Source organism: Schistocerca americana, chromosome 8 (assembly GCF_021461395.2).
Source record: "Schistocerca americana isolate TAMUIC-IGC-003095 chromosome 8, iqSchAmer2.1, whole genome shotgun sequence".
Classification (NCBI taxonomy): domain Eukaryota; kingdom Metazoa; phylum Arthropoda; class Insecta; order Orthoptera; family Acrididae; genus Schistocerca; species Schistocerca americana.
In genome coordinates this window covers 133,020,697-133,042,256 of record NC_060126.1, presented here as the reverse complement: position 1 = coordinate 133,042,256, position 21,560 = coordinate 133,020,697, and the positions used below count along the sequence as shown (strand labels likewise).

Below are 21,560 nucleotides of genomic sequence, written 5' to 3'. Positions count from 1 at the left end.
AAAACTAAACTTAATTTCAAGAGAATTACAACATTTGGTCAGAGCAAGAGAATTAAGATCAAACAATATTATATATTTCACTAAATAAATAAGGCTATTCAGAAACATGTATGAAGATATCTCAAAAAGTATAATGAGTGAATCGTAAGGATTGTCTGAAGAATACAGCAAAAGAGCATGCTCTTCCGCTGGTTGGATGCAACATCCCATCAATCAGGATACTAAATTACATCTCTAACGTAGAGGCAAACCATACTTAAGGTGTACAGAGATTTCTTTAATTATATTTATATTTGATGTAGTAAAACATGAAGTCATGTACGAAAGTGTGTAGGTATGTTTCTAGTATGTAGCTATTAGTGGGTAAAACCATTTGAAACACAGATAAAGTTAAACACCTGTGAGGTTAGCAGAATTATTCACACAAATGTGCATGAAAGGGGAAGATTTACAAACCTATAGGCTTTTTAGTCTTTTGTCGCTGTGAAATGTCATGGTGTTGCATGAAGTCTCACTTGCCGCAGCAGCCCAACTTGCCATAATGTGAGACAAATTATGCAACAAATTGCACCCAAGATTAACCATGAACCATTTGTTAACAGACTTGAATCAATTTCTACACTGCTGCATTATTGTCACCAGCCTTAGTAAAGGTGACCAGTCTCACTTTGACATGCAAATCAGGGCTAATTTTGTCACTACTCCAAAACCAATAATTGAAGCCCTATAGCTATCCATTTGCATTCAAGAGTATTACGAGACCTGGCAACTGGACAGGAAAATATATACCACTAACAGTCAGTACAATGTTTCCAACTGATATCTGCCAAATTACACCAATAATCTCCACAATGATAACACAGGATAAAAGTTCAAAGTCCATTGTTAAAAAGTCTCACAAGAACACAACATGAAGTTTCCATAGAAACAAATACAATTTCATTGACTTCAGTTAAGTTTCAATTAAACCTAACTAAGTCCATCACTTTCACTAAACAACATCTCCAGCTAGCTAATAGCACCACACTCTAATATAAGGAATCTTTCTACTGACAAGTATGACCACAAAATTGCAACACATTTCTTAAAAAAAAAAAAACCACTGGAAAGGATTCCACACGTGCACATGGAAACATGCTTTTTGGGTAGGCTTTTATTACAAGTAACTTTGTTGCGTACAAAGGACACTAACACACTAAAATAGCACCTTTTCCTTAGAGGGTACCCAACTTGCTTTCTATATCCAAGAGGGTTGCCAGTCGACTCCTCAATTCCGCAAACTGCGAGCAGCTCCACCGAATTGTTTTAACTTTTTGGCTTTACAACCAGTTAGCCTCAGGAGAAGAAAGCAGGCGTTTTCAGTGGCCATTACGTGCTCCCATTGGTACCACCTCTCTGCAAAATGTTGCTTCCTGCCAGAATTTCTTGCAAATTTATTTCCAACAGGTGCTAGAAAACACCTACTGTCATGAAGAAGATGGTAGCCCTTAATTCAGCATAGTAGGCCCTGCTCATAAGCCAATTAGATGGACAATGGAAAGACCAACCCCTCATCCCCAGTTTGAACAAAACAGCCTTCCACCAGTTGTTGGGAATGAGCTGGCCGGCCGAAGTGGCCGTGCGGTTAAAGGCGCTGCAGTCTGGAACCGCAAGACCGCTACGGTCGCAGGTTCGAATCCTGCCTCGGGCATGGATGTTTGTGATGTCCTTAGGTTCGTTAGGTTTAACTAGTTCTAAGTTCTGGGGGACTAATGACCTCAGCAGTTGAGTCCCATAGTGCTCAGAGCCGGGAATGAGCTGTGTCGTCCCCAATAATCGAGAGGATGACTCCACAGCAAGGCCAGGAATGATATCTTACAACTGGTGTATAAGGTGTTTATCCATTTTTAACAGTCTGTCTGAGAAACATATTAGACTTCTACCAGCAGAATAAACAACCTGGTTTCTGAAGTGAATGCCATATAATGGACTACCTAAGGTGATCAGATGATGGGAATACCCCAGTATATTCCATTTAGTTATAGATTCAGTACATAATGTTGAATGAGAGCAAAGGTAAAGAGTTGAGAAAGGAATTAGGTATGATGACTGCCTGAATTAAAAAAATGTAGAGTGATATGATGATCTACCCGTTAAAGACATATAATCTTATATTAAAGGTTTGACACAGTATTTGATACAGTATTACAGGTAGAAGCTGTGTAAGTGTCGTGAGGCATCACAATGCATTGTGTGCAAATGCTCAGACTATATTCATCCAGTATTTAAGAATGAGAACACTTAACGACTTCCTGGCAGTATACATATAATCTCAAACCTGTAGGAAACTTTTTCTTGCTGACACCTCCACAAAATGATGAAAGGAAAAAAGTCGGTTACTTGCTACATTTTCATTGTTCATGCAGTCAAACTCTTATTTGCAAAATATTTTTCTGTACATCAGTGACCAAGACAATGTCTCTTATGCAGACTCCATGCCATGCAACACAATTATCTGTTTATCTCTGGACAAGGAAGTGTGCCAGAAGGCTTTACTCTGTGAAAACACCCCATTGGCAGAAGTTTTGCAAGTAGCACAATCTTTTGAAGTTTCATGGGCAATGGGTGACCAAATTGAAGTGTGAGGTGATGTGGCAATAGTGTGACAAGGTGTGCCTGGAAGGATGACAGATAGCTTGTGCAAGGGCAGCAGTAAACATGTGGCCCGGCGCTGAGTAGACCAAGACCAGCCCAAGCAGCCATGACCGCCACAGTGCCAGCATCAGCGTTCTCTGTTTCTGTCTTGTCCTTTCTGTTTTGTCCAGCATGAACATTCGATGTGCCCTAAGTGTTGGGCTACTTGTAATGCTTGCCAGAAGAAAGACCACATTGCCTCTGTGTCATTCACTGAAGGTTGCTTAGGATAGGGACATGGACGTAAACTGTGTGGCATCAACGTTTTTGACTTCTCCCAAGTTGTTTATCAAGTTAAGTATTTGTCACCAAGTACTCCAGTTACAGGTCAACACAGCGATGTTATTGAATTCTCAAACCTATGGAAATTTAGACGGAAGTTGGTCATTTACAACAAACAGCACATTGTACTGTTGGGAAAATGTACAACATCTGCCTCTACAAATCAGTGGTTCATTCCGTTCCTTTTTGCTGGTTGCTGATGTTGGTGTGGAGAACTTGTTCAGGATGGACACATTTCAGACATTGGGATTTTGTGTCACTGACGCAGTTCATCTTGTGTCCATTCAGGTACCGTATTCTCAGTTGGAAACACTGTGTGAGGAGTTTTCGTACTTGTTTTTGGAAGGTATAGGGTATGCGACTAATTTCTCTGCTGATATTTCTTTGAAAACCATGGCCAAGCCTCTTTTTTGTCACATGCATCCTATTCCTGTCACCGTGAAAGGTCAAGTGAAAGCAGAATTGGAAAGACTTCAGTCTCTAGTGGTGGTGCAACCTGTTATAGCTAGTGAATGGTCGTCTCTGCTGCTTGTAGTTCGTAAGCCATTGGGGAAACTTTGCCTCTGTGGCGACTTCAATACTACTGTCAATGTGCAGGAACTGTATGTGAAAATATCAGGTGACCAGTACTTTTCTAAAATTGATTTGTCTGAATCAAGTCTGCAGGTTCCTGTGGATGAAGAGTCTCAGTAATTTCAGGTTTTGAATACTCTTCTAGGTCTCTATCAATATTTGTGCCTTCCTTTTGATGTTGCTAGTGTCCCTGCTATTTTTCGATGATTTTTACAGCAGTTGGCTATGCCTGTCCCTGGTTGCATTAATTATATGGATGATATTGTTGTTACGAGTCCTCCACAGCTGATCACATTAAAAAACGTTTTCTGTCTTACAGTCTACAGGCTTACAGTGTAACCTCGCCAAATCTCAGTTTTTCCATCCTTCTATTGTTAATTTGGGATTCAAGGTCTTATGGGATGGGGTTTGTTCTCTGTGAGACCACATCCTTGCTGTTATGTCTATGCCTTGCCCCTCTTCCATGAAGGAGCTTCAGACCTTCATAGGGAAGATAGCCCACTACCTTAAATTCCTGCTGGGAACAACCACATTCATCCAATTGTTGCATGCCTTGTTAAGCAAGAACCTACCATTTTGCTGGAGCCCAGATCGCATATGTGCTTTTCAAATGTTCAAATACAAACTACTCTTGGCCCCTTGTGTTGCTATGCTCTCTCTGGATGAGCACATAGTTTTGGCGATGATGCCTCAAAGTACAGCCTCTGCGCGGTCATAGCATACCAATAAGCTGACCGCTCTGAATGACCTTTTGCTTTTGCCTGTAAATCTCTCACTCTGGCCCAGCAGCATTACCCTCAGGTGGTGAGAAAGTGGGTCTTGCCATAGTCTGTGCTCACCATAACTTTCGTACTTTTTTTGTATAGCTCCAAGTTGCCCTTTGTTACTGACCATAAAACCTTGGTTCTTTATTTAACCCTCACACTTCCTTGTCTGACAAGGCAGCACACCGCGTACAACACTGGGCACTGTTCTTGGCTCACTACAATTATGAATTCCATTTTCGACCAACTTCTAAACATGCCTATGTGGACGCATTGTCCCGCCTTCCTCTGGGTCCTGATCCCAACTTTGATCATGAAGAATAGCTTTGCTTACAAGTTGATATTGAAACGCGGGCCATGGTCAAGGATTTCCCAATTATGAGCTCGTACACAGCAGCTACCATTGTCACCGACCCGGTTCTCCGCCAGGTGGTTCAGTTCATTCAGCGGGTGGCTAGATGAATTGCTGGATCAGGCTTTGGACCCCCAGCACAACTATTTTTCCTTACAGCATCCTTCCTCTCCATCAGGGAGTTTGGAACACTAAACTGTTAGCTAGGAAAAATGTTTTTTGGCCGGGGATTGATGACGAAATTGTCCATTTTGTCGCAGCTTGTGAGCTTTGTGCCCAACAGGTAGCTCCCAGGGCGTCTCTGCCCCCCTTTCCTGCTCCACACCAGCCATGGGGACGCTTTCGTGTAGACGTTGTGGGTCTCATCTTGAGTTCCTATTGGTTCTTGGCTGTGGATGCATCTGCCTGGTTTCCTTACATTCTCTGGTGTGTGTCGATATCGGCTGAGGTCACAATTCGTACACTGTTGAGAGTTGTGTGTATTGAGGGGTTGCCTTGTACCCTAGTTTCCAATAACAAGCCCATTTCATTTCTCACACATTTCAGTTTTGTTCCCATTACAGTGTTCGTCATGTTACGGCTCCACTGTTCCACTATCAATTAAGTGATGATGCGGAATGAATAGTGTGTTTGTTCGGATCCCAAATGAAAAAGTTGGTTGTGGATTCTTCCCTGGGGTTCCAGCTTCCCAGCACCTGTTGCTGGTTCGTCTTGGGCGTTGGGTCCGTTGCCCCAGCCTGCTGTTCTGGTCTAGTCGCCTCCACTGGTCCCCTTGCCATTGTCACCTCAGCCATCATTGCCAGCGGGTCCAGCCCCATGTCCTTCACATTGGGATGTGCCTGCTGGTGATGACAAAGAGATGGCAATGGCACTCTCCTCCTGGTGCTGTTGTCGGGGTGCTGCACGAGCCCACTGCCCTGAGTGTGTCACCTTCGCACATTCCGGCCCTACGCTTTGGTGCCTGCCCACCACTTTGTCCCTCCCCCACCATTGGCACTGGCTGCCATTGCACTGGATCCAATGAATGTGCCTCTGGTCGGGCTGCCAGCGTCTTCTCTGTTTGGGTGCCCTCTTTGTATGAGGAAGAGGTGTGCTGTATCCTGCTACAAATGCATGTGAGTGTCAGTGCACTGAGCATAGTGTCGCTGTGCATATGTATCAGCATAGGCCAATTGCATCAGGATGGGCCGCCCACTGGAAGCTACCTGTAGGAACCGTGCATACGGCACCGTCTCCATTGCACCTTTTACCAACGACTAGCACCTATATACTTCCGGAGCAGCGTTGATTCGCTCTCACTGTGTTCTCTTAGTTTGTACTGCTCACATCATTTGTTCCGTGTATTTTCTCTCGTCTCCTTACATATGAAATCATGAGCGGCTTATTTCCTTTATTACTTGGTTACTACACAGATGTCATGAATAAAAGTGATTTCATATAATTACTATGACCATTGCATCCTCCCAATAATATCTGGCTTGCATACAGATAGCTGAAGTGATGAGCAGTCTTGTAATTTCTGCCCTCTCTCTGATATGTGGAATACTTTAGGCAGCAATTGGTTGCTTTATTAGCATTTTTGCTTTTTTTGCGACATTTGTAGTTGTCCCTTCTACCTCTGTCTGCTTGTATTGCGTGCTGACAGCAGGATTGGTGATTTTTTTCTGCTCAGTACACTTGTATAAATTGTCATTCATTGTCATCTCATTTCATGCAACAAGTGGACGAAATTCTGTTGTCTTCCAAGACATCAATTTTCACAATTCTCTTGGACTCTAATTTTATCATTATCGTGGTATACTATGTACTGTTACAGTCTTTCTCCTTTGTCCACAATCTACATCCACAGATATAATCCATAGGCCACTAGACAGAGCACACTGAAGAGTTCCTTGCTTCATTAGTAACAGTGTTCTGCCCTACTCCATTCACATAGTGAGTAAGGAAAAAAAGCTCTGTTGCTCACTTGTTCTCATCTTATTCTCGCAGTGGAAAATAAATGATGGTGGCAGCAAAATGGTTACACAGTCTTCATGGAATACAGGCTGTCTAAATAAGACCAACAGATGTTTGCATAAACTATGTCATTTTCCCCATTAAGAAAACCAATTAAGTTTCCTGAGAATCTCCATTACTCTTTCACATGGACTATAGTGACCTGCTATTTTCCTGCAGCACATCTTTGATTTCATTCGGTGTATGTTGACATGCTTACTTGATAAGTGTCATATATTTGGCATATTATATATTTATACTGTGATGAAATTTTAATGATTTGAAGGAAGGATGTCTTTTACAAGGGTAATCCCAAAAGTAAGGTCTCCCTTTTTTTTTTTTTTTTTTTTTTTTTGTAAATCATTACATAACTCTGTTTTTGTGGCAGTTGGTCACATTGTTAATTGTTATGGAGAGTGCTTCATGTGCTGTTTGTAAACATGTGTATGCCGCACTAAGGCACTCAGCCTTGGCTTGCAGCCATTGAGAATGGAGCTCCCATTGGATGTTACCACCAAGTGCGAATTGTGCGCAGTTATTCGGTTTTTGAATGCAAAGTGCACTGTGGCGATTGAAATCCATTGCCAATTGATGGAAGTGTATGGTGAGTTGTGCATGGATGTCAAAAATATTTGTAAGTGGTGTAGGTTGTTTGCAGCTGGTTGGACCGAAATTCACAACAAACAGAGGAGTGAGAGACCATCAATTTCTGAGGAGACAGTGTTGAAGGTTGATCAAAGCATGTGTGAAGATCGGCGGATCATCCTGGATTATTTCTGCACATTGGTTCCTGTGGTTTCCCAAAGCACCGCTCACAGAATTTTAACGAAAACATAGAACTACTGGAAGGTGTGTGCAAGATGGGTGCCATGCATGCTGACTGACTGCGCATTTCTTCACCGCCTTGCAGTCGAACAGGACAACTTTCTGGACTCAATTGTCACGGGTTACGAAACCTGGGCATACCACTTTACACCTGAAACCAAGCAACAATCACACCAGTGGCGGCATCCTTCTTCGCCAAACTGTGGAACTTCAAACAAACACAGTCTGCCGGTAAGGTAAAGTCATGACAACCATTTTTTGGGATGAGAAAGGGGTATTGCTGGTCGACTGGGACCACAATTAACACAGACAGGTACTGTGAGACTCTGAATAAACTCAAACAGGCAATTCAGAACCGGAGACGAGGAATGTTGAGAAAGGGCGTACACATTCTTCATGACAGTGCTCGCCCACACATCGCCCGTCAAACTGTTGCTCTCCTGCAACAGTTTTAGCGGAACATGATCACTCACCCACCCTATAGTCCTGACTTGGCACCCAGTGACTATCACCTGTTCACTAAGTTAAAAGGACAGTTGGCCGGAAAGCGATTCAGCTCCGACGACGAGGTGAAAGAAGAGGTTCATAACTTTCTGAACAGCATGGCGGTGAGCTGGTATGACATGGACATACAGAAACTGCCATAGTGTATATAAAAATGCGTCAACAGAAATGGTGATTGTGTTGAAAAATAGCTAAATGTTCAAACTGTAAACTGACATAAATCTTTGTAGAAATAAACAGGTCTATGTACTTATAAGAAAATAGGAGACTTTACTTTTGGGATTACCCTCGTATACGTGAATGAGATATTTGTTGTGATCTTAAGTCTGAAGACTAGTTTAATGCAGTTTTCTATGCTAGCCTGTCCCATGCAAACCTCTTCATATCAGAATAATTATTATGATCTACATCTCCTTGAATCTGCTTACTGTTGTCAAGCCTTAATTTCGCTCTAAAATTTTTATGTCTCACACTTTCCTCCATTACCAATTTGACTATTCCGTGATATCTCAGTATGTGCCCATCAGCTGATCCAATCTTTAGCTGCCAAATTGTCGCATTGTGTATTTTTCTCCCCAGTTATTTTCACTGTATCTTCATTAGTTATTTGATCTAGATCCATCTGATCCTCAGCACTCTTTTCTACCACCCTATTTCTAAAGCTTCCATTCTAGTCTTGTCTACACTACTAATCATCTACCTTTCACTTCAGACAAATACTTCCAGAAAAAACTTATCAGTAGTGTAGTTTATATCAGATATTAACAAATTTCTCTGTTCAGACTCCCTTTTCTTGCTATTGCCAGCCTGCATTTTATTTATTCATTTGATAAATTACAGTAGACACTCTCTGCGCTGCTCTATGCACAGACTTAGTTAGTACTGAACATGAAACAAAGCTTGTGTTGAAGTTTTGACTAATGTGATGCTATTGTCACCCATTGCAATGGATTAAGGATATATTTAAGAAGGCTTGGCATAGATTTTCCAAATCTAATAACTCGCATGTGAAAAGTACCATTTTGACACAGCGTTGTTTTGATTTGGGTTGTATATATGTTTTTGTTTTGTCTAGTAAAGTGATTATGGATCTCACAGTATTTCTGTAATTTGCAGGCGTTACCTATCCATTTATTTTAAAGAACATAAGTGTTTCCATAATCTAGATACATGGTAAAGGAGCAGTACCAGAGATTTATGTAGGGGTTTACATGAGTGTCAAGGTTTGCATCCAAACCTGATTCTAATGGCTCTTTTTTGTAGTTCAAAAGTGCTGTTAGCTGCTTTAGAGTTTGCCAAGAAAGTGACCCCATATTTAAGGTGAGAATGAAAGTAGGCCTGAAATGGGTTCATTACTCATCTATCACTACAGCAGGATTTTAATGAGCAACGAAGGTAGCATGTCTTGCTCAGTTTCATATTAATGTATTCAGTACGTTTATTCCATTTTACATTGCTTTGCAGCCATAGTCCTAAGAATTTCTTTTCCATACCAATATCACATGGTTCATCAATGATGGAGACAGATGGGATGTACATATCCTTGTTTGAAGCATTGTGCAATTTTAGTGCAATAGTTTATTATTTATTATAAGGTGTAAGTTGTTTTGTGACAGTGTTTACTGGTTGCTTTAATTCTTCCTTACTTTTCCCTTTTGACAGAATTGTAGTGTCATCTGCGAATATGATTGTTTTATGAGCATCCACATTTAAGCTTAGATAATTTATGTTCAGAAAGAGTAGAAGATGTCCCATTACTGATCGTTGGGGTACACTGTTTGTTTGTTTGTTTTGTTGTATGTTTGTTGTATGACAAGTGTACAGAAACTGTTTTCAGGTTGACATTTGTGTGCTTGATGCACACTGCTTGCTTAAGATTGCTTAGGGAGGAACTGATCCATTGGTGGACATCGACTGCCGTATTTTTCAAGCTTTGACAGCAGAATCTAGCTTTCTATAGGTCAATGAACACTCCTATTGATTCCTGTTTCATGTCTGTCAGGCTTAGTATGTAATTGATGCACTCATAAATGGCTGCTGTTGTTGATCTCCTTATCTCTGAATACATTTTGTTCATTACATAGGATTTCGTTTTTATTTACAAATTTCTTAAGTTGTCACACACAACTTTTTCTGATACTTTTGAAATGCAAGAGGAAATTGTTATTTACAGTATTCCTCTCACAGTTTTTTATGTATTGGAATAATCTTAGATGTTTTCAATACATAATGGAAAGTGTGTAAGTATTTCAATTAGGTTTGGTGCACTCTCCTATAAGACTGTTGCAGGGACATCATCAGTGCCTGCAAAGCTGGAATTTTTTAGTCCTTTTATTGCTTTCACTACTTCATTCTGTGAGACAGAGCTGATATGCATTGTCCCCCTACATTCACTTATAAAATAGTAGCAAACCCAAACTCCTTGTCCCCCTCTCTCTACCCTTGCCCTCCTCCCCTCTCTTTGTTGATCACCTCCCCCCGCCTCTATCCATCTCCTCCACCCACCCACCCCATCTATGTTCATCCCCCTCCACGACCCCCTCCCCCCAGCCTCTTACTCCTCTGTCTGATCTTGAGCCTTGTTTACTGTTATTGCAAACAAAATCCTTCCTAGTCCAATGGTACCGATGACTTCGCTGCTTAGTCCCCACCCCACCCCCCCAAACCAGCCAACCAACCTTCATTGGAAACTAATTCATTTAAAATGAATGGGTAAATCAGTTTGAATCATCAGTACAGGTATGAGAGAGACCTCTCCAGCTGCCGAATTTGTGAGGATAGTAGCTTCAGTGACAGTAGTTTGCACAGTTTTAATCTGCAAATGGATAGGGTATTACATAGTTTCAGACAATTCAGATCATGTGGTAGTGGGCCAATTCTAATCAGAAGTCTGTAAGGCACAATCTGTATCACTTTAGGCAGAGGGCTACCTTTATAGTCTCGAATGTTATCTAATTTAGCATATGTTAAAAGTCAGGACTAAGTAAGAAACATGTTATTTATTTATTTTTATTTATTTATTTATTTTGTCTCCAAAAAATTTCCTGCCTCAAGATTCAGGCCTCCAAAGATGACACAGCAAATACCATATTGAAGATGGGAATTTTGGAAAATTTTTTAAAATGCTGTATCTCTGTAACAGTTATAGAGAAGGTTTTTTTTTATTTGAAAGATAATTGCTTTATGATTACAATGGTATCCTCCGTGTGGACATAATAAGTTCTTTTACAGTCGCATTTTGAATTTTTTTTATAATTTACAGAAAAAACATTTTTTTCAAACATGCCTATCCAGAAAAGTTAGATTTTTTTTATGTTGATTAGTACCATGTAGTACTATATTCTCTGTAAAGGAGAGCTTCCACTTTTTAGTTTGGACAGGTTTTATTTTAAAAAATCATTTTTTTAACTTTCAGCAGTAATGTGTGTCTTCACTGAAGTTGTTTCTTACTAATTTCTTTGTTACAATGTTTATTACTATTGTCTTTGTTGCAGTTATTTCTTATCACTTTCTTTGTTGCTGTTATTTCTTTGCACTTTCATTGTTGCAGATATTTCTTACACTTTGTTGTAGTTTTTTGTCAGTTTCTTTGTCATGGTTTTTCATCTCAGGTTTCTGTATTGTAGTTGTTCAGTGCTAATTTGTTTACTGAAGAAGCTTCTAAGAAATCTGAGACCACCCAGGGAGTTGTATGTTTTCGTGAGGAATTTGCCAGTTGACACAGTTGCACTGTGTTTTGTGAAAAGGACTGTTTGAAATGTCTTCTGACTGGGGCGACAGGAAAGTGAATTGTGCTGACAGTTTGCATACTCGTAAAAGAGTGATACATAAGACTGTGTTCAGGTTGGAAATAAGTGTTCACATTTGAATGCTCTGTTTCAAAGTGAAGATGTTTCCAGTGACGACTTTTTGTGTTCAAAATGTTTTGACAGAATAACAACAATGATAATATCTGAACAAGGTGAAGCCACCCGTGGCCCAGACGATGCAGATTTTGCATCAATAGAGGAAGAATTAAATACCCTGAATCCGTAAACTATAGAGATAGATGTTAGTCGTGTTGAGAATCCGTGGTCAGTGAAGTCGAGTTATAAGCTCTATGCATCAAGAAAGTGCAGAGAAATTATTAAAGCTATGGGTGAATACACTACAGCAAAACTGACCACACTCTTCAAAGTAGAAATTCCATCTTCAGAAGAAAATGAATCAAAGCATTCTTGCACCTTTTACCAGAAATTTTTCACAAATATCAATTCAGCTGTTGAATATTGTGCATCCTAGAGTGAAAAGGTTCAAATTTTAACTATGATTCCAGCGAAATTTTCAAAGAAAACAATTTTGAACCACGTTCCATCAGTATCAAAGTACATGGTAGACAAATCAAGAAATGTGAGGTCTGTAAAAGGAGTCCTTGGAAGACCAGGTCCCTTTTATGGTCATCCTGTGGAAACAGCTCAAGTTCAAATAGTGCAGTCATTTTATCTAGAAGGTAAATGGGACTGTTCTCGCCAGAGTGCCAACAGAAAAAAAACTCTTAACTGTAACAGTTGAAGGTCAAAAAGTTGTGAAAGTGACGAGGTACATGACTCACAGTATTAAAGAAACTTTTGCAATTTATAAGAGCAACTATACAACTTCACATATTGGAAGATCAAAATTTATGCACTACGACCTAATTGGGTAGTTTCACACCCACCTAGAGATGTCTGTTTATGTGTGTACTGCGCGAATTTTGAACTTTGTGTGGTAACTTTGAAGAACTTAGTGGAGCACGTGACATGTCACTTTTGTTGGCCGTGTGAAGTCATTATAGTTCAATTCTTTTATCTTGGCAGCTCGTGCATGCCCGCCCAGATGCGGGAGATTGGTGCGTTGCCAGTTGCACGTGCCAAGAGAAGCAGTGCCATAGTATAGTATAGTTAGGGGATAGCGCGCAGTTTATGAAGTAAAGCCACCACGGCCGCATTAATACTTTTGCTGCGTCAGAGATGTGCTCCCCGCATTCCGTGCTGTGCGCGATTTTGTCAACACTGCACTGCTCGCCTGTGCAGACACATGGTGTTCCGACTGCTTTGACACACTTGTCATTCGATTTCACAAAAACTATTTGGCCCAAAAATTTGATTTTTACACATCTTATTGAGTGATACCTCCCCCCCCATAAATGACTTAATTTTGTTTCGATGTTCAACGCAGTTACTGTGCAGCATTAAATGTAGTAAACCATTGCACGAAATTTTGAAGAGTTTGCAGAGGTAAAAGTCCACAGCATATACTTTCTGTATGGTCGATTTTAGTTACCACTAGAAATTTCAAAAAGTTACATTCAAACGAATAAAATTCATGAAGTAAGACACTTCGATATTGTTTTTAAATAAAGAAAATACTAAGCATTGAACAAGATTTGAACTCTGAACCTTTTGCGTAGCAGCCTAATATAATAACCATTATACTAACGCAGCTCAGCGTTCAACAGAATGCCTGGAGTTCCTTAAAGAATCACGCAAAATACCAACAAACACTGTTGGCATGACTATGAATTACTCACATTTCGTCGAAGTACAATAGGAAATAAACAATTACCACTGTTCTTTATTGCGAAAAAGCGGTTAGTGAGAAGAATTTCCTTGCTATTGCCTGAATTTGGAGGCTTATTGCTTGTTTGGTTTAATTAATTTATAGAATATGAAGCAGTTGGTATAAAGAATGCCTTTTGCAAACTTTCTTTTATAGAATGTCTGCTATCAAGACATTGCTTTTGTTCAATTACTTTCTTTATGACTTAACGTTTCTAAAACTGAAGACACTCGTCCGTGCTCTGCACTGCAGTTGAGATCTGGCAACGTCGTTCTCTGTTCATTGGCTGACTGTGTTTTGTGATGACAGATGCGCAGAACGAACCTAAACTCGGCCGCCTTCGTAAATGACGCGCACTCTAGTAGTTTGTGTTGTAAAGTGAGAGACTTCTTTGTTTCAAGAATGTGGTGACACCCTGGAAAGGGAAGACTGTCTTTACAGACACTTGGCCTGAAACACATAGCAGATAACTCTGCAGAAATTACATAGGCGACTTGGGAGAAAAATAAACTAATTAAGGAAACTATTGCCTTTGACAGTTTCATTGATGAACTTAATAAATGGTTAGTGAAAGCAGTAACACAACAGCATCTGAAGAAATGGCAACAACAACAAATTGCAGAAGTGTACGGGTGTGTACAGTCTGAAGAACTATGTTTAGTGCTTCACTGTGATTTTGCTGAGAACTGGTCTGTGACTCTCCCACAAGAAGTACAAGGGTATCATTGGAGTAATGACCAGGTTTCAATTTTTACAGGGGTGACATATTTTCAAAACAAGATCACAAGTGTTGCAGATATAAGTGATGACACAGGACATGACTCAGCACATGCTTTGCTAGCAGTGCGCAAAATTCTTCAACTGCAAACAGGTGCAAAGAAGATCATCATTATATCTGATGGTGCTACTAGTCATTTTAAAAATGGTTACCAGTTTTTGGATTTGAGTAAGTCGCTTGTGCTGACTGACTGGGTATACAGTGTTACTGGTCTTGGGGAGGGTCTTGTGACGGTGTAGGAGACCTGCTGAAGGACCATGCTACAAAACATAATCTTTCCATACCAAATACAGCTGCAATTCAGAATGCTGAGGATTTTACAAGCATCATTAAATCTTACACATCCACATCCCTCATTCTTTTGCCCAAAGAGGAAATCGAAGAATTCTGTGAGCAGAAAAAAGAATGGTCCAAACAAACTATTCCTGTAAAAGGAATTCAGAAGACACAATTTTGGACTCAAAATGATGGGCGAACTCATATTGCACAGACTTTAAAGAGCAAGAAAGAAGACTTTTAATTCATTCAGCTAATACCTCAGAAACAGCAGGATAATATTCTTATTCACAACCTGAGAAGGGGGATGTTTGTGGCTTGTGTGTATGACTTGTGATTGGCGGATTGCAGATATTATAGACACCAGTTATGAGTTAAATGAAATTGTAGTGAACTGGGTAGAGGTTTCCAGCTGAAGGACAGCAACAATGCCATCTGTGCTCACTTCCTGTTGACAATGTTTTGACAATTGTGAATGCTCCAGTTCCTCTTGGTTCAACAGGAAGGCATCACTCTACATCATAGGAAGATACTGAAGCAGTCGAACACATTATTAGTTCATTGACTGGCTAGTTTCAGTACAAAACAGAGTGCACAGAAGTAGTATAAATTGAAACCTTTAAGTCTTTGGACATTTCAAATACATTTTGGAACCATTTAAAATGCTTGAAAAATGAGTCTCTTATTCATCTTTCAAAACTAAAATTATTTTAAATAAGGCTAGGTTTTGATTTTTATGAGCCTTTTATGTGATAATATGGTAATAAAACAGGTTTTATGTGTGGCAAAAATTTCAATTGTTTATAAAACCTGTTCAACCTAAAAGTGTAACCTCTCCTTTTCAGGGAATGTAGGACTATATGGTACTAATCAACAGAAAAAAAATAAAAATTTCATGGATTGGCATTTTTTATAAATTCCATAAATTGTAAAAACATTTCAGAATGCTACAGTAAAAGAACTTTGACAGATAAGTCCAAATGGAGGATTTCTTTGTAATCACAAAATATCTAGAACTGTTCCAGATATACAGCATTTTAAAAAAATTTCCGAGATTCACATCTTCAAAATGGTATGCACAGTGTTATCTTTGGAGGGCTGTATCTCAGAGGAGAACTTTTTTTTGGAGAAAACAAGAAAAGATATGTGTTCCTTACTTAGTCCTTCATTTTAACATATGCTAAATTCAATAATATCCGAGACTATGAACGTTAAATTTTTTCCTAGCCTGTCTGATTTGATATGGACTATGCCGTAAGCAATAAATACACCTTTCCAGTTTTCTGTAAAACAGATGGCAAGGAAGGAAACAGAACAGCACATCTTTGTGTGTACAATATTTGTTTGAAATTTTGTATAAGGAGAAAGAACAATTTGTTTAATTATTTACATATCTTGCTATTGTACTTGAAACTGACTACAAGAAAGAACACTAAACCGCTACATTTTTAAAGCACATCACAGCGATTTCTTTTTCATAGTCAGTCTTAACATAGAACTTTGACATTGTCATTCAAAAATATGTGTAGTCTATGTCACTTCAAGACCTTTTTGAGAATTTTGAACAGTGTTTCCAATTTATATAGTATAAAAATTAAAAAAATATGTAGCCTGTCTGTCAGATTTCGTTTTCATAGTCAGTCTTAACATAGAACTTTGACATTGTCATTCAAAAATATGTGTAGTCTATGTCAATTCAAGAACTTTTTGAGAATTTTTAACAGTGTTTCCCATTTATATAGTATAAACATTAAAAAAATATGTAGCCTATCTTGGTCTTAATATTAAGTAGAGTACTCTGTAAAAATTGAAAAAAATCGGTCAGGAACTTGAGATTTTAGGTAACAGCATTTCCCATTTATATATTACATATGTATTTATGAATTATAGTTTATTGCCTGTGTCCATATGAATGTTCATTACAGTATTGTGAGATTTTTTTAATGTTTGGTAACAGTGTTTCACCTGTATATGCAGAGTGACCCAAAAGTTCGTTACAATTTGAAAATCAGTACTTCATGGAATAATGTAGGTAGAGGGGTAAAAATTAACACACATGCTTGCAATGACGGGGTTTTATTGAACCCAAAAAAGTGCACAAAATGACCAACAGATTGGTTTCATATCATACAAAAGCAATAATTAGCATACCAATTTATTTGAGCAAAGTGGATGTTCTTTATAACAAATGTTCAGCATGTTGGCCGTCATTCATCAATGCCTGTAGTCGAGAGACAATGTTGTGAAAAGCAATGTAAATCATATCAATTGGCATGATGAGAAATTTCTGTCAGATGTCTTTTAGCATACTTAATGAGGTCAGATGATCGTGGTAACTTTTGCAACTTCAGGTAACCCCACAACCAACAATCATACAGATTGAGGTCTGGGTACGAGGGAGGCCAAACCTGACGGACATGGTGGCTTAGTAGGCGATCTTCACTAAACGATGTGCGCAAGAACTCTTTCACACATGAAGCAGTATGAGGTGAAGCATCATCCTTCCTAAAAGACATACTTTCCAGCAGGTGTTTATCAGCCAGGCTAGGGATGATCTGACGCCCTCTCTCACTACAGGTCATTTTATCTGTAGATATCATGCAGCATCACTGACGTACTGCTTTCCAGTGCCATCTTGGCCAGTTTTTGCAATAATTTTTGGTTTCAATAAAACCCCATATCATTTTGTGCATGTGTCAATTTTTACTTCTCTGCCTACATTAGTCTGTGAATTAGTGCATTTTCAAATGTTAACAGACTGCTATGTCACCCTATATTGCACATATATATTAAAACAAATTACAGCCTGTGTCCATCTGATTGTTCATTAGAGCATCGTGCAAAAATGTGAAGTAAATTGGTCAACTGTTTTTAGAGAATTTTGGTAACAACAACTTGTCTTTATATAATAGTATGGATTCACTGGCTTGGGTATTCTTATTTAAGTTTGATTTTATTGTATTATCAGCAACACCTGCAAAAAAGTTGTTAAATGTGTTGGCTACTTTTAAGGGGTTTGTTACTTTTTTATTTTATAATACTCCACATAGCTTTGCTTTATCAGCTGAATTATGAATGTATTCATCATTATCCATTATTTTTGTGGGGATGCCTTCTGGATATACTCATTCCTCTGATGAATAATGCTCAATATGTTTTGTGGAAGCACTGGCTGCTGAATGATTTTTCTGGAAGTGGAGGGTCAACGCCATTTTAGAGGCTCCAGCTTTCTCTCGTTAAATAGCAATGTTGAACATCCAGTCTCTTTAGTGTCAAGGCAACATCACTTCCTCGAATACCAATCTCTTTTCATTTTAAATGTATTTTATGCTACAAAATTGAGGAGTATTTTTCCTTTGTGAATAGTCAGAATAAGCTCATAAAAAACACTGGCACGTTTTTGTGACTTTAGTAACCACTAAGATGACAGTATGAATTCCTTTCTCCAAATCGAATTGTGCTGTTGTTTGGTTTCTTAAACATAGTTTCCAATGAGTTCTACTGATCTTTATGCATTTCTTGACATTCTCCTTAAACTCAGTACAGCACCGGCCAATTTTTCAATAGTAAAAATGATTGTACACTGAAAAACACATTTACAGATTAAAAATATTTGATTCCATAAATATTTTACAAGTCACATAAATTAAATGAACTTCAGTACATATCCCAATATGCTTGTTCTGCACATTCAGTTCCTGTATACTCTTATTCAAATCCTTGAAGGGGCATGTCACTATTAATTGAGCATCTCCTATCTCAGCAAAGCATTTTATTCTCATGGGAAGCATAACATTCTAGTTGGTTCTCAGTTGATCCACCACAAGACCATCAGTATAAAACCTATATGTAACAAAATCTCTCACACACACACACACACACACACACACACACACACACACACACTATACACCTTACTTGTTTTAGATCCTCTGTGCAGTAGCCACCAGAAAGATCGCGGGAGGCGCACATCGACACAGCGCGTCACGGACGGTAGTTGCCGCAAATAGAGTCCCGTCCACCAGAGGGCACGCGAGAATTCGGCCGTGACCTCTGCCAGCGGAACAACAACAACTCAGGCAGCACAGGCCGTGCCCAGTCAGTTCACATCGGGCATGCCTATGAGACAGTTCCCGGTCTACTCTGAAGTGCGACGTAAAACGTGAACCGTGTTACTACACTCTGCTCTTTCAAAAAACAGCCACATATATGAACTAAGTTCCAACTTATCTAGAAATAATTCGTTTTCTAGTCACAAATAGAATAGTATTCTCAGATGAAGCATTTTGTCAAGAAAAATTCATTAACCTCTGTAAATGTCAAAGTATGAAAATATACTTGAACTCATTGTGTCAGTGTTCGCCAGCTGGCCTTTTTTCAAATGATTGCCATGTTTTTTCCCCACCACCTCCTATGATAGTAACACAGATAATCATAGGAAATGCACCACTCCTGCTGTGTAGCTTCTCTCAAGGAATGTAGCCAGATGGCAAACTGGAGGAACCATTATGATAATGTTACAGTGGAGTAGGGAGAAGGAATATGTATCCAGGTCAGAGGTGGCAGAGAAAGCGAGCTGTTCTCCCATGACACCATTCTGTGTTTCTTATTGGCAGCTATTTTAGGTGAGCTGGCGGGCTTGCTTCGCCAGCACTATGGTCTGCAGGAACAGCCTTACATTCAAAGAAAATTTGCAACAAATTTTTCCAGTATTGCCCAAAGGGATGGTTGTCTGTATACTGCTGTCCAAATACGCTCTGGTCAATGATTATCCCCTCTGCTTCCTTCAGTTGACTTCCAATTTGCTCATCCCCTCCTAAACAATACTGTGTGTAACTTGAGGGAACACATTAGTCATTAACTCGAACTTACTGGCCAGGAAACCGGACTAATCGGCCAGTCATAGCTTAGGGCTGATAAGCACGCAAGCATACCTCTTTAATGAAACCCTCAGCAAACAACAATTAAATTACATTATACCTGATTTCAATTATAATTTGCTTATTTGCCAACAGGCAGTCTTTTTAATTTGATTGTTAACATGAGTTAATGAGAAGCTCCCCCTACCTTCTCCTAATGTTTGTGATTTTTTTTACATCTGTGGTTGTACTTGTATGGTCTTTGCTTTTTGTGTTAAAAAGAAAAGACTATTCATACGACAGTACTAAAATCTTGGACAAGGGTGCTGATGACAATGCTGTTTAGTGCCCAAACAATTCCCAATACATCCCTATCCCAATCCCACCCCATTCGTGAGGTATTTCTGTAACCCAATCCCTATGCACAGAATAAATTGTGGAGTATAGCTTAATGATTTCTAGTTTTTAAGTAGGGCTATATGTTAATTGAAAACAAAGAATTTCCTTTCCCAGTATCCATAAATAAACTGGTCTTATGTGCAGGTTCAAGATCAAGTAACACCCCAATCTTCTGATGAAAAACTGGACCAGCTACAGATCACAGGAACAAAGAAGTTGAATGCAGCTACACCATGTTATAGTTTGAAGCAACAAAAATATGGAAGGCGTCATCAAGACCACCAAACCATCCTGGAGGACCCAGACTCAGATTCACAACAGACAATAGTTTCGTCTGGTGGAGAGCTATTTGATGATGTAGGAGAGCGAGAAGAGCACACTGTCACTACTGATGAACTTAGTAGAGTGTCTTCTCCACTTGAGCAGCACAATTCAGATCAAAGCAAGGAATTTTCAGATAATGTTTCTGAAAAGCCATTGAAATTTGTGTCGAGTTTACACACTCCAAAGAGCTACAGCAGCAGTCCAGTGACATCACAACTAATAGACAATTCTCTAAAAAATTGCTCTGATAATATAATACAAACATCACACAATAATGGTAATATAAACGACACAGCACACACACATTTCAACGACACCTCCGCTTCATCTAACTCTCACTCACATAGCAACAGCTCTGAAGAGCACAGTGTGGAAGAAAATAATTTTGTAAGATCACCTTCCTTGGCTGAAATTACATGTAGTGGTGAAAGCGAAACTGTTCAACAGCCTTGCAACTCAATTGAGAGACCAAAAAGGGTATCAAAAAATACGGTAATTAAAGAAGAGAATGTTGAGATAAATATCAAACAGCATGCACCTATAAAAGAGGAAGAGAAGCAAAGTACATTCAGGAAAGGAGAGCTGTTAGCTGCTTTGGAGGCTATAGACAAAGGGAAAGATGTCCATACAGACATTGGCGTAGAAGATACTGAAATTGATATTGACAGGGCTAAAAATAAAACAAATCTGATGAGAGAGTTATTTGGAAGTTCTTGAAGTATTTATGTATTTTTGATAAAATCACTTTGTTTATAGAGTATATTTTGATATGAATAGCCAGTTATAATACACCCACACTTTGTTGATGCAAAAAAACAATGCAGGTAGAACAAACCTCTTTAAAGCAATATTCAGTTGGTAGTGAAGAAGTTGAATGAATATCTCAGTATATAAGTGCACACTTCCCACCCACTATGTTACATGTGCACGATCTTGGAAAGATACATTACAAATCATTCATTTCAGTGTAACTAGTCACATGAAAACACTGTGATAATACATATTAATGCAAGAAAATTTATAATACTAATGTTGATGTGTCTGTATAGTATATTTCTGTTGGGCTTTAAAATATGGCATGTGTTTCATATTACAACCTTGAATTCAATAAATATATTTACACAGTACCACATGAAATAATAATTTATAAAAGTTCATTAAAATAAATTATAAAAATTGATAGCATAGATAAATTTGCAACAACATGCTGAATAAATACTTTTGAACTTACTTACTTTTTTCAGAAGGCACCATTCTGCCGACTATATAGTTGTTATGCAAACTGGTGTGTCTTGCTTGCCACTGGGTAAAGGCTTTGTGACTCTCCATTTTTCTTTTGTGCTAGAAGCGTATCACTATGATGTCACTGAGGTTATTGA

The 21,560-nt window shown here is 39.0% G+C and overlaps 1 protein-coding gene across 2 annotated transcripts in view; it reads left to right on the top strand.

Annotated features, from left to right (window-relative positions):
* Positions 1 to 21,291, top strand: part of LOC124545013 (lebercilin) — a 193,204-nt gene extending 171,913 nt beyond the window's left edge. For both annotated transcript variants that reach the window (XM_047123789.1, XM_047123788.1), the window contains exon 9: positions 20,002 to 21,291. In XM_047123789.1, the coding sequence (XP_046979745.1) occupies positions 20,002 to 20,898 (897 nt within the window). In that variant the 3' untranslated portion in view covers positions 20,899 to 21,291. The remainder of the gene's footprint in view (positions 1 to 20,001) is intronic.
* Positions 21,292 to 21,560: the final 269 nt, after the last annotated feature.